General features: G+C 33.1%; 1 protein-coding gene across 15 annotated transcripts in view; it reads left to right on the plus strand.

Annotated features, from left to right (window-relative positions):
* LOC147832543 (uncharacterized) overlaps positions 1-14,140 on the plus strand; it is a 442,200-nt gene that overhangs the window by 159,001 nt on the left and 269,059 nt on the right. For 10 of the 15 annotated variants that reach the window (XR_015516725.1, XR_015516716.1, XR_015516717.1 and 7 more), the window contains one exon: positions 7,418-7,522. Coding sequence is in view for 6 of the 15 variants with exons in the window: in XM_087295666.1 (XP_087151792.1) it covers positions 7,418-7,493 (76 nt within the window). In the remaining 9 variants the exon portion in view is untranslated. Of the gene's footprint in view, positions 1-7,417; positions 7,772-14,140 lie in introns of those variants that run through there. The other 5 variants (XR_015516722.1, XR_015516719.1, XR_015516718.1 and 2 more) reach the window with 3 other exon arrangements.

Below are 14,140 nucleotides of genomic sequence, written 5' to 3' on the forward strand. Positions count from 1 at the left end.
TGTTTTGCTCCACTGTGACATTCGTTGCCAAATTTCTTCGCGCTGCTTTTGGAGGGGTGAAGCGCATGTTCACCGCTGACCTGCCGCTGGGTTTGGCACACTTCGGCCCACACCGGGAAGGAACACCGTGAAAGCCAGCAGGAGACACATCTTGTCAGTAAAAGAAAGAAAGAAAGAAATAGAGATGGAAAAGCAAGTCTTTTCCATTGTGACACATCTGGTACACAGGATCATATTCGCCCTCTCTTCCCCTCAAAGAAGAAAAGAGCACGATTGAGAAAGTGCAGTGTCTCCATAACTGTGTAATGATGGCGGAAAGTTTGCGTTTGATTGACAGCGTTGGCCTTGTCTTAATTGGACATAATTTGGTGCAATTTTGCGAGGTCCCTTTGACTGACCAAATAATAACAGTGGAATGGACTCGGCGCTGTTTTCATAAGTAATAGTCAAAAGACCCCCACACATCATTAGTTCCATTTTCACATTACAAAAATAAGCCTTTTGAACTAATACGCCCTTCAAAAGCAGCCTAAACGAACGTGGTGGGTACAAACTACAAGGTGATAACCTCAAAGATGCAACATGGCAAATCGAAAAGACGACTTAAGACATGTGTACACCAGTTTCTTTTCAGTTAAAATGTATGGGAATTTAAAACGTAAACTTTTGAGAATCAACACACTGGTTGGGCTATGCATTTTGATTTATTTCCTACAGATCAAGATGAGTCAGGTTTATTTTGTTTTATTAGTAAAAATAAAGACTGTCATACTGTAAATTGTACCATATGAAGTAAAAGGTTATACAATAGTTTATCAAAAAAAGAAGACATCTTTACACTACACTGTAAAAAATGCTGGGTTTCACACAATTCCTTCATGTTGTTCCAACACAAATCTATTAAGTTATCTTAATCGTTTTTACAAATTTAAGTAGAATAAAGATAAAAAAACTTTAAAAATTGTGTTTTCAACTCATTTTGAATAAGATTAAACAAGTAGCAAAAGTCTTTTTTTTGTGCATCCTTTAAACTAATTGTTAGCAAGTAGTTAAAAAATAAATAAATACAATTTAACCTGATCAGTTTTTTTTGTTTTGAGAAGGGCAGGTCAGATATATTTATTTATTAGATTTTTTTGTTAGCATTTTTGATGTTTTATTTATATTTTTATATTTTATATTTGTGTACATATAAACAAAAATGAAAAAATTAGGACAACATCAGGGGTTCGTTCTTTGTACCGCACTTAAATGATCTAAAATGATTTTGTAGATCTTGGATCTTTTAATCTTGATACCTGATTTCTGGCTAATTTGGTTTTTCACACTTTACAAGTTCATGAATCAGATTTAATTTCTGGATAAACTGATCTGAGATCGCTGCGTGTGTTGTGAAGGACAGATCTATCGATCCTCGAAATCATGATCAGCAATGCAACGATTGGCTGACGGCACATGCAGCAGGGTAATGACATCAACATTACATACAGTAAAATTCGCAGTAAACAGTTTGTTAAAAATGAAACGCGATAACTTTACACATTTGTCGTGGGCTTGCACACTTTCATGTGTCAAGAGTATTTAGCAATTTATTTAGTTTTACTTTTAGAGCGAGTTTTCTTTGTTATAGTAGCCTAGGCCTATTCAAGTTTCCTAATAAATGGCTGTTTAAATAAATTTTGCATTAAAAAAGCATTTTGAAATTGGTAAAGATGTCTGCCACTTTTGCAGAGCATCAAATCACCAGCATATTAGCTGTCAAAACACGTGTATGACTGCATAAATGATCCTTTCCCTAAAAAAAAGGGAATATTGGCCATATCCATTATCATACAAAAATTGTATTAAAGCTGCGTCGGTACCTTAAAGTAGTACGCATTTGTATCTAAAAAGTCCATATTAATTGATGTACTTTTATTTCGGGGTGTGGATTGTGTAACAGTTTTATTATAAAATTTACATCAAAATTTATATAATTTTTTACTATTTTACTGTTTTCCCCAGTGTTTGTAATCTACAGTTTACTACTATAAGTAAATATCAGCATTTGGTACATACTTTCAGTAGGAATGCTTGAAAAGACCCAATCTAATGCTGTTTATATGAAATAAGCCTGCTCTAGAGCAGGTTTGAGCTTCTGGACCTGTTGCTACGACAGCAACTCTTGTATGACTTTTGAAAAATCCTAGATCGTGTCAAATCGTCAATAACCAAATCCAGCAAATTGAGTGATCCACATACAAAGAACAGACACCATAGAATACAAGCAAAACCTGACAGCATCAGATACATCATTTTGTCCACTTACAATTACATTTGACTTTGGAAGTAATTTATGAAAGGACGTCACATGACAATGAACTTGGACCCGGAACCATTTAAATTGAGTATTATTTTTTCCAAATTAAGCAAATGCAGCACATTTGAGGGGAGATCGCATGGCAATATCCAAAAATAAGATTTATTTTATGAAATTATTAGAATTACCATATATTATCCATAACCTACTGAAAAACAATCGTTGTTAATAGTAATATTGTTAACATGTTAATGATAATCAGCCTTTAGTTTTTTTTTTTTTTTGTGACCCCTGGGGTGATTACATTATATTAAAGACAGCAATAGCGTCAGATGCAGCACATTTATTTTATGGCACCAGGTTAAACTTTCTGACACCTTTACAGCACTCATTTACATAAAAAAAAATGCAACTTAACATGGAGGCTGTTCTCCAAGTGGCTTTTTCTAAAATTAAATAATGAAAAGACTTTTGGTCAATGAAAAAGCTTATTTTGCCTAATGGTACTGTATGTGTGCACCGTTGCGTGCAAGGTGATATATCGGCACATCTTGCGCTCCATCTTTAAACAAATGTTTACATTATTGAGGTGCTCTCCGGCGGCCGAAGTTTCTGGCAGAGTAGCGAGTGAAAAAATGTGCTTGCAGAAATTGGAATCAAAATTTAAATCATATAACAAGCATCGTATTCTTTCTAATCCTCGCCCAGTTTTAATACAAGTTGTGTTTTTTATATTTGTGGCTGTGAAGTTTATTAAGAATATATATAGGCCTATATATATATATATATATATATACTTTATTTTTTTTATACTTTAAGTGATCTGCTTGAGGTAGGTCACGTTTATCAATGGTAAGTTTTAGCCTAAGTTTACATCAATAACATAATGTGCATTGTCCTTTACCATACAAAAAAAAATTCTTTTTTCGCGGTTATGCGGCATTATATTTTACACGCATATGCAAGGTGACTGAATATGAAGTTAAAATACAAAACATACTGAGCCATTAAGTAAAAAAAAAACAAAAAAACAAAACAACAGTTATAGCTACTTTAAAGGAGAACATTGACGTTTTGAAAAAAAAAAAAACAAAAAAAAAACTGAACAGAACTGAAACTAAATTATTAAAAATAAACCTGCAAGACTTAATTTATGTCCTGCGGCAAAAATATTTTTATTATACTTTTAGTGATCTGCTTAAGGTAGGTCAATTTATTTTTCTCAGTGTTTCACGTACTGTACGGCAATGTCTTTAAATAAATAATTTATTTACGCCTATTTTCATTATTCATTTATTTTCATTATTCGTTTATTATTCGTTTATGTACAATTGTTGAGACATAAATGAGATAGTAAAATATAATCAACAACGAAAATGGAAATAAAAACAGAAATAAAACATAAATGAAAATGTCTTGTCTTAGTCCTATCAAAATAGCAAACACTGAACATCTTTCTATATTTAGGCTGCTTTATTTATTTATTTATTTATTTATTTATTTATTTAAGACTACTTATTTGTACTAAATGTTTGTGCTTTCATTTTAGTTGTCTTTTACTTCTTCAATTCTATTTTCAAAAACGAATCCTCTTTGCACTTAAAAAGTTTACAATAAAGCGTGTTAACAAATTTTAAATAATTAATGAAGGAATTATAATGCTTTAACTTATTGTTTAATATCATTTACAAGCACATTAGCTGTATGGGCTATTTCTGTCCGTTCGCATCCCGTCCCTTTGCGCCCCCTGGCGGCTCATTCACAAACTGCGGTCATACACTAAAAACAGAGCGGCACCTATTTCAAACGGCGGCGGTACAAGCCGCGGCGTTAATAGCTACTTTGAACTCTCACCTACTGTATAACCACCTCAAAGAATGTTGGGGGTCCCGAGTCACTGGCATTGTATTTTTGGGGATGGCAGGCTCTAAAGTTTGGAAACCCCCTGATTTAAAATAAGGGGGAAATGACTGTTTCCAATTGATTAAAATCAAGTTTCTTGTCATAAGAGAAGTCAATGCAGTCCAAATTACTTTTTTGACAAATTCTCATTTTCATATACAATACCAAGGACAACAGTTTAGGGATTTGCACAAATATCTTACAAAATTGTTACTCCTGGATCTTAGGTTCAACCATTAAATCCGGCAGATGGTTATACCTAGGATCCAGGAGGAACAATGCGGTTTTTGTCTGGGCTGTGGTACACTGGAACAGCTCTATACCCTCACCAGGGTGCTCAAGGGTTCATGGGAGTATGCCCAACCAGTCCACATGTGTTTTGTGGACTTGGAGAAGGCATTCGATCATGTCCCTTGTGGTATTCTGTGGAGGGTGCTCGGAGTATGGGGTCAGAGGCGATCTGTTGGGGGCAGTCTCGTCCCTGTATGAACAGAGTAGGAGTCTGGTTCACATTGCCGGCAATAAGTCAGACTTGTTTCCAGTGCATGTTGGACAGGGCTGCCCCTTGTCACCAATTCTATTCATAATTTTTATGGACAAAATTTCAAGGTGCAGCCTTGGGCTGGAGGGGGTCCCGTTCGGGAACCACAGGATTTCATCTTTGTTATTCGCAGACGATGTTGTTCTGTTGGCTTGTCGAACATGGACCTTCAGCATGCACTGAGGATGCACCGAAAAAAGGGGGTTTGCCATCTCCAGGTTGGAGGAAAGTTCTTACCCCAGTTGGAGGAGTTTAAGTATCTCAGGGTTTTGTTTACAAGTGAGGGAAGGATGGAACATAAGATTGACAGGCAGATTAGTGTAGCGGCAGCAATAATGCGACTGATGTACCGGTCCGTTGTGGTGAAGAAGGAGCTGAGCCGAAAGACAAAGCTCTCGATTTACCAGTCAATCTATGTTCATCTCATCTATGGTCATGTGGTTTGGGTCACCACCATTAAGGACAAGATTTTGGATACAAGCAGCCGGAATGAGTTTCCTTCGAAGGGTGGCAGGGCGCACTCTTATGGATAGGGTGAGGAGCTCTGACACCCGAGAGGAGCTCGGATTAGAGCCGCTGCTCCTCCACATCGAGAGAAGTCAGCTGAGGTGGCTCGGGCGTCTGTTTCGGATGCCTCCTGGATGCCTACCTAGGGAGATGTTCCAGGCATGTCCCACCGATTGGAGGCGTCGTTGAAGACCCAGGACACGCTGGAGGGACTATGTCTCTCGACTGGCCTGGAAACGCCTCGGGATTACCCCGGAGGAGCTTTTAGGAAATGTCTGGGGAGAGGGAAGTCTGGGGTTCTCTCCTAAAACTCCTAAAACCCAGCCCCGGAAAATCGGCAGAAGATGAATGAATTAATCTTTTCAAAATATTCTGGAATAAGATAAAAAATATTTGACCAAAACAGATAATCAGGGGCACAACAAGATTTCGTTGAAATTTCACTTGTTTTTTTCCACAAATGTTCTTGAAACATTGAAGTAGATTTTTATCTGCTTTAAATATGCTTTTCACAATATGCTCTGTGTACAAAATCACTTTTTGTTTTAAATACTGTAAAAAAGGTCTCGTAAACCTATAGCTCGGGAGCCACATGTGGCTCTTTGATCAAAACTATGTGGCTCTCTAGCTGTCTTCCTTCAATAATATTTTAAAGTAAAAAAAAAATTATAACTGTCACTAGAAATCAGTTTCCTATTGAAAATACAACTACAATGACCTTGTTTTGTATTTTTACTGCAAAATGAAAAAGAATAAGAACCATTTCAACCAATGCACGTGTGTGGCACAGTGAATTAACTTCAATTACAACACCAATAAAGGGCAAAATGTTTCATTTCTATGGTAACCTTGCACAGATGATTTTAAACAAGAATTATGAATGATGATGGCAAAAAGAAAAAAAAAGTCTATAAATTATCTTTCTTTATTCATGGACTTGTTCAACATGTAATGCTTCATCATATTTGTTGAGTTGTGCATGTACATCAATAAAGGTTTGTTTAAACCTGTATTATTCAGTTGAAGTCAGAATTATTAGCCCCCCTTTGAATTTTTTTCTTCTGTTTTTAACATTTCCCAAATGATGTTTAACAGATTCAGGAAATGTCAACAGTATGTCTGATTATATATATATATATATTTTTTTTTTCTGAAGAAAGTCTTTTTTGTTTTATTTTGGCTAGGATAAAAGCAGTTTTTAATTTTTTAAACACCAATTTAGGGACAAAAGTATTAGCCCCTTTAGGCAATTGTTTTTGATAATCTACAGAACAAACCATCATTATACAATAACTTTTATGTTGTGTGTGTATATATATATAAATATATATATATAAATATATATAAAGCTTAACTAGTTTAATAAGGTTAACTAGGCAGGTTAGGGTAATTAGGCAAGTTATTGTATAATGATGGTTTGTTCTGTAGACTATCGGGAAAAAATATAGCTTAAAGGGGCCATTGATTTTGAATTAAAAATGTTTAAAAAATAAATAAATAAAACTGCTTTTATTCTAGCCAACATAAAATAAATAAGTCATTTGCCAGAAGAAAACATATTATCAGACATACTGTGAAAAGTTCATTGAAATATTTAAGAGAGGTAAAAAATTCAAAGGCGGGCTATTAATTCTGGCTTGAACTGTATATGTGCCAAAAAAATCAGAAATGGATTGTTGCTGAAAAAGATTCCAGACCCCTGCTGTAAAATAATAAAGTTGGGGAAATATCATTTAAATTTATTTAAATGGTTTTTAAATTTTTTTAAAGTTGTTTTTAAAAATGTAATTTTTTGACAAAATTGAATTTTCATGATTACTTCAAGTTTTCAGAAAAAAATCCTTCAGATATTATTTTAATATGCTGATTTGTGCCCCAAGAAACATTTCACCAACTTTAAAATCAGTCGTGTTGCTTAATATTTCATGTAAACTATTAGGCTTTTCTGCCAGGATTTATTGATGGACGGAAGAAGCCAAATAAATTAAGCCTTTAAAAATAATAATTGAAAACCTGTGTGTGGAATAATTACAGCTTTTTCAACTTAATAAACAAAATAGCAGTTCAGAATAATTTTAGTCAGACATTTAATGCAAATGAGTGTGATTTGATCTTTAACAAATGATTTTTGTCATGCTCTGACTTGATCTTTGCTTATTTTTCCTCAGAGAAAAGATATCACTTGCGCAGCGTTTATTTGTACAACAGCGGCGAGGACAGATGAGCAGCAATGAGAAGCTCTAGGGGGTGACGGTGACATCCACTGCGCTCAGGTCAGTGTCTTCACTGCACAAACACACCTGTCATGCAAGATGTCACAAATCACTGGTGACATCAGAGAAAACAGGGCACCATGTCCAAGGCCAAGAGCATGACACATCGTAGCCTGTGGAGCGCCGGACATGTCATTTGTACCAACACACTTTTTTGTTGTTGTTGTTATGAAGTAACACTGTTATGATTATGACATCAGCATATCCAGTTCACTTTTACTCACAATAAAACAACTTTTTTTTTATAGCAAATTTACATTTACATTTACAGTGTTTTGCTACACATTTCAGAACCATGAGGTCAATTTTTTTTTTTAAACTTTAGACAAAAAACTCTAAACAGTCACTACTTTTAACACAGACTCTCCAGTGTTTTGCGTTCATTTCTTAAAGGAAGTCTTGCATTTGCAGCAGCATTGGATTACATATATTTATCATACAAATATTACAGGAACATAACTTTAGATCACACACACTCAAGATACACATCGTTTTACGGAACAATCATTAACAATTATTAAATATTGTTGTTTAAAACAGTGGTTCTCAACCTTTTTCACTGCGGGACCCACTTCTTTCTCCAAACAATTTTTTAGGCCCATCTGTATGACATTTTTTCTGACCTTTATTTATTTAAAAATAATATATTATATTATATTTTATTATATTTTATTATATTATATTATATTATATTATATTATATTATATTATATTATATTATATTATATTATATTATATTATATTATATTATATTATATTATAACAAATATATATTATACATTTGTTGTGCCTTCTATTATTTTCTATTATTAGCATTTATTCATTTTTAATTTTATTTAAATGTAATTGTATATAAAACTAAAACTATTTATGTAATGTAAAATACAGTAAAACACCCTCAATTTGTTGAAATGTGTTAATCTGATAGCGTTTGAGTTTGCAGCTGGATATTATTGGGAGAGCTCTGGCAGGAACAGCGAACAAAGTGCATCTGAAGATCATATGCAAGTTTTTTTTTTAGATTCTATGGCAGAAACACTATTAAGCCTCAATAGATCCTCCTGTATGAGTGCGCGTACATTATAAAACACTTGCAGGACATTAATTTGGACAACTACTGTATACAACTACTGTATGTGGATATTAAATTAATGATTAAATAGTTCACACAAAAATACATGAAGAGATACTTTCACTTCACGCATGGTTTGTGAATAAACAGACTTGTGTGTACTAGTTGCAAGTACCAGCTGTTTTTGCGCCGAGTTTGAAGTAACTAATCAGAGAAAAGGAGAAAGTGCGTTACTATACTGTTATAGTATAATATTGAGAGTTAATTTTAATCTCGCAGCCTGCGTGTAGGATCGCAGCCCACCAAGAATCCTGTTTCAAATGATAAGGTACAAGTTTTATAATGGTTTATACATAAGTGTAGAGGGAACATTGGAATCTCTGAACTAAAGTTTTATTCATTCACTCATAACATAAAAAAAAAACCTTATTAACTGATAAAGTTAACAAAAGCCATATCGAATATAAATGGCATGTGACAACATCTGAAAACACTGTTTACATTTTATCAACCCTATATATCATATAACCCATCTACTGTGCCTGGATTCGGGCGATTCTGCCTCGCTTCCAAAACGCGGCAAGCTGCACTGAATGAGCATTCGCTTTCACCGCTTGTTTTAGGAATTAACAAGACTCTCCTTGCAAGGCGCTGCAGTAATGGAAATAAGCGATCTTGTTTCTCCCAGAATGATAGCAGATTTTCCTCTGAAGACTCCTCTAACTGAAACTTTGAAGAGTAGGCTACTCTTGCACCTCATTCATTATTTTGGGCATCTTATCTTTCTATTCTGCAAAGCCCATTCTCTGTGTTTTTTGCTGGTCCACTGCCGTTTTAAGAGTTCCCACTTAGATATGCTCAGCATTTATGGCAGGTTTGGCATGTGTCCCGGGAGAGAACCCTGAGCTCGGAGATATTTGAGCCCAGGGCTCCCGCCTGGTCAGTAAGCATATCAGGGGATCCGAGATCAGGTAGTTAATTAATGTATTTTTTATTACCTGATCCGCGGATTATTCGCAGCGCCTGAAGATATAACCGACATCCGCACATCACTACTACTGTATGTGTTCATATACAGCCATATAAGGGCTTGTAAATAAATAATAGGTAATATATTTGTATGTAAAGTATATTTACGTAACATATACTGTATGTATGTATATATTTGTAATTATAATGTTTTAAAAAAATAGCATCTTTTGACATGTATGACATATATATGTGAAATCTATAGGAAGTAACGACTCACAAATGTCATTTTTCATGTATTTCCATATATCAGGTTTCAGTCGGATTAAGCTAATCAAAAACCACTGTTTACATGGTAGACTCCTAATTAGAGTATTGTCCTAATCATATTAAAATCAGATAATTGTTGTCCATGTGAACATACTCACTGTTATGATTACAAGAACAGCATCCAGTTCTCTTTTTCTCATAGTAAAACAACTATTTTGCAAACCAACAAACTTTTACATGTACACGTAGACATTCAGCTTTTTAATTTTTTTATACTGTAAAAGTTTGAGTTAAAAATGTGTACATTTCTTTTATTTAATTATTTCTTTTTGCTTTTATGTCGAAAGGGGTAAATAGAACTTATGGACTTTCATTTTTTTTGGTATCAAATTACACAGTGTGTTTGGAACTTTTAACTTTGCTTTTGTAAATTTTGGTAGTTTTCATTTTTAGGTTTCTGTCACATTTGTTAATATAATTTTTTTTTTCCCATTTGGACTGAACCCACATAGTGTTTGCAGTATTCTACAAATTAGATACGGTAGGGGTTTTGATTTATATTTTTGTTAACCACAAAACTTTTTCTTTTTCTTTTTGTAAAGTAAAACTGTTTTGATCATGACATCATCATGCAGTTCACTTTTGCTCACAATGAAACAATAGTAGACTTTTACATACATGCAGTGGTTCAGCTTTCTCTCATTTTTTATATTGTGTAACATTTGAGTCAAAATGTGTAGATTTCTTTTACTTATTAATTCATTTTATTTTTTTATGTAAAAGGGGTTAAATAGTTGAACTTACAGACGTTTTTGAAGTCACATTAAACAGTGTGTTTGGAACTTTTAACTGTGATTTTGTAATGTTTTTTTTTTGTAATTTTTAGGTGTCTGTCACATTTATGAATTGACACTTTTCAAACTTAAACCTATACTGCACTGAATCTACATTTTTCTCATTTTTATCATCATGTTTTCCCTCTGGACTACACCCATAACCATAGTGATGCTAGTGCAGAATTCTACAAGTTGAGATACATAAAGGCTTTTCACTCTATATTTTTGTTAACCACATGATTTTTTATGAAGTAACACTGTTGTGATTATTACATCAGCTTTCAGTTCATTTTTGCTCACAATAAAACCACTTTTTTTGGTGTGATAGTTAACTTTTACATGTACATGAAGACTTTCAGCTTTCTCTCACTTTTTTTGTTGTTGTATAAAGTTTGAGTCATAAATGTGTTTATGTCTTTAATACAGTTTCAATACAAACCACAGAAAACATTAATTTTTTGGGGGGATCACATTAAACAGTGTGTTAAGAACTTTTAACTGTGTTTTGTAATAGTTTTAATTTTTAGGTGTCTGTTTTTTTAAAATAAATTTATAAATTTACACGTTTGAATTTAAACTTGCGTTGCGCTGAATGTAAATTTCTAATCAGTTTTTGTTTTTCTTTTGGACTGACCCCACAACCTTAGTATTGCTAGCACAGTACTTTGCAATTTGAGATAAAGGAAGGTTTTTTAATCTATATTTTTGTTAACCACACCACTTTTTTATAAAGTAACACTGTTATGATTATGACATCAGTATCCAATTCACTTTTGCTTAAAATAGAACGTTTTTTTCTTGTCTTCATGACAGGCATTCAGCTTTGTGTTCACTTGTGTTTGTGTGTGGGCACCAAAGTATTCAGCTCAAATAATGTTATTATTAGGTTAATGTTATTTTTTATTAATTAATTATTAATAATTTTTTATTTATTACTTATTTTATTAGTTATTTTTATTTTATTCATGCTAATGTTATTAGGTTAACTAAGCAAGTCATAGTAATTAGAAAAGTTAATGGATAACAGTGGTTTGTTATATAGTCAATAGAAAACAAATGAGGCCAATAATATTGACTTTAAAAAATAGTTTTAAACATTTTAAAACTGCTTTTATTCCAGCCAAACTAAAAGTAATTTGAGTTTCTATTGAAAAAACATATTATTTGAAATACTGTGAAACATCCTCACTCTGTTAAACAGCACTTTGTAAAAATTTAATCCAGAATTTTACATGATAACTAAAAAAAAAAAAAAAAAAAAAAAAAAAACTGTATTTAACTGTAAAGTGTATGTTTCTAAAATGCATTTTTATAATTTAAAATTACATTAGGATATCCAATTAAATGGTGCCTTAAAATCATTCACTATCTTTTGTCATTTATTCAGATTTCTATTTAATTCTTTCACATTTATGCATTTGATAGACATGTTTTAAAAGTTCTTGTTATCCCTTAGGATCGAACTTATAACCTTGTAATTGCTAGTACAATGCTGTTGAATTTGAGTAACAAGAAGGCTTTCAACCACATCTTTTTTATGTTGTCTTTATACATTTTTAGAATACAGAACAAAAGAAAACAAGAGTTCCAAGAACATATGAAAACAACAAACAATACTTGAATAGGTAGCAGTAAATATTTAACACGACAGGTAAAATATTTTTAAATTGTAATAAATACTTAAAGATAAATAAATAAATATTAATAATTAAAACAATAATAATAATAAAATAATAATAAACTATTAAAAATAAATAAATGTATATAATTTAAATGAAATAACATAAATAGCTAAAGATTAATAAATAAATAAAACAATAACAGTGAAGAAAAATGTACTAATAAAAATAAATAAATATGTAGAATTTAAATTTCAATAAAATTAAATAAGAAAAAAAATATTTATCTGTTTGTATCTAAAACAAAACAGGAGATGGAGGTTGAGGGGAGACTTCATCACAGTAAACAGGGTTAAGCAGTAAGGTGGGGATATATTCTCGAAGGGGATGCCAGGGTTTATTGAAAGTAGTACTTAAACACATCTTTTTTTTAATAGAGAAATTCTGATTACACTAAAAAATGCTGGGTTCACATAATCCCTTCGTGTAGCCTCAACACGAATCGCTTAAGTTAACATTAAGTTAACTTAATGTTTTTTGACAATTTTAAGTTGATTGGACACAAAACAATAAGTTTGTCCCTAAAAAATGAAGAACTGTGCTGTTTCAGCCTATTTGACATAAGTAGTTTGAACAAGCAGCATTTTTTTTAATTGTATGAGATCAGCATCTGATACACTTCTGCTCAACTTTCTGTTTTTAGATAGCAAACTTTTTACACGTGCATGCAGGCGTTCAGATTTTTTTTTTCTGCCTGTCACTGCTTTATTTGAAAAACGGCGACTTGAAACGAGGAAGAAAAAGCAGGGCAGCGTAAACATGGTATGGGAGAAACGCACGGCTGGCCCGGAGCTCCTGAAGGAGTTGATTTCAGCTTCACTTCTAAAAGTCTCTTTTAAAGCTTAATGGCCTTGATTACAAGAGTCTGAGCGCTGAAAAGAAAGAGAGGGGCGATCACTCGCTCTCATCAGCTAGCTCGCGCTCAAACGACTGCAAACTCTGCGAATATAATTAACTAAATTAAAGCGCTGAGCCCACAAGTTCTTCCCCTGCAAGCCCGGCTCATTTACATGCCGGATGTTTGTAATTTAAAAGAAGAGGCCTTTGGTTTCTCTGTGTGTTTGGGTAAAAAAAAAATATGAAGGCTGGGACTGGGGGGATGAAGAAAGGGAGAAGGAGCGAAGAAAATTAGTCAAGTTGCAGAATTTAGGAGCAATAATATGCAAAAAGCTGAGGAGCATGTTTTCATAACAGCCCTGTGGTTATGAGCGAATCGTTAATTATTAATGGGATCTTTCACCCTCTTTGTTTCATCCCATCACGTATTCCAAAAGAAGAACAATCTGAGAAACTTCGAAAGAGCAGCGTCTGTATATTTTACAAATAACACAATGAATCCGTGCCCCCGATACATATCAAATGCGCGTCGCCTGAAATGTCACAGCGGAATGCGCAGACAGGTGGAAATGCTTAAATGAGTAAATGTGCAGGAACTTAAAGGTTTACCACAGTAATCGAAGTTAAGTTGTGGTGTGTTTTGTTTTTCATAGTAGAAAGATAGAAATGCAGTGTTTATGTGTTATATACAGTTGAAGTCAGAATTATTAGCCCCCCTTTGAATTTCTTTTTCTTTTTCAATGTTTCCCAAATAATGTTTAACGGAGCAAGGAAAATTTCATGGTATGTCTGATAATATTTTTTTCTTCTGGAGAAGGTCTTATTTGTTTTATTAAAAAATATAAATAAATAAATAAAATAAGGTCAAAATTATTTGCCCTTTTAAGTTATATATTTTTTGTAGATAGACTACAGAACAAACTATCGTTATACAATAATGACTAATTACCCTAAC

The sequence above is a fragment of the Danio rerio genome, chromosome 19, assembly GCF_052040795.2.
Source record: "Danio rerio strain M-AB ecotype USA chromosome 19, GRCz13ab, whole genome shotgun sequence".
Classification (NCBI taxonomy): Eukaryota; Metazoa; Chordata; class Actinopteri; order Cypriniformes; family Danionidae; genus Danio; species Danio rerio.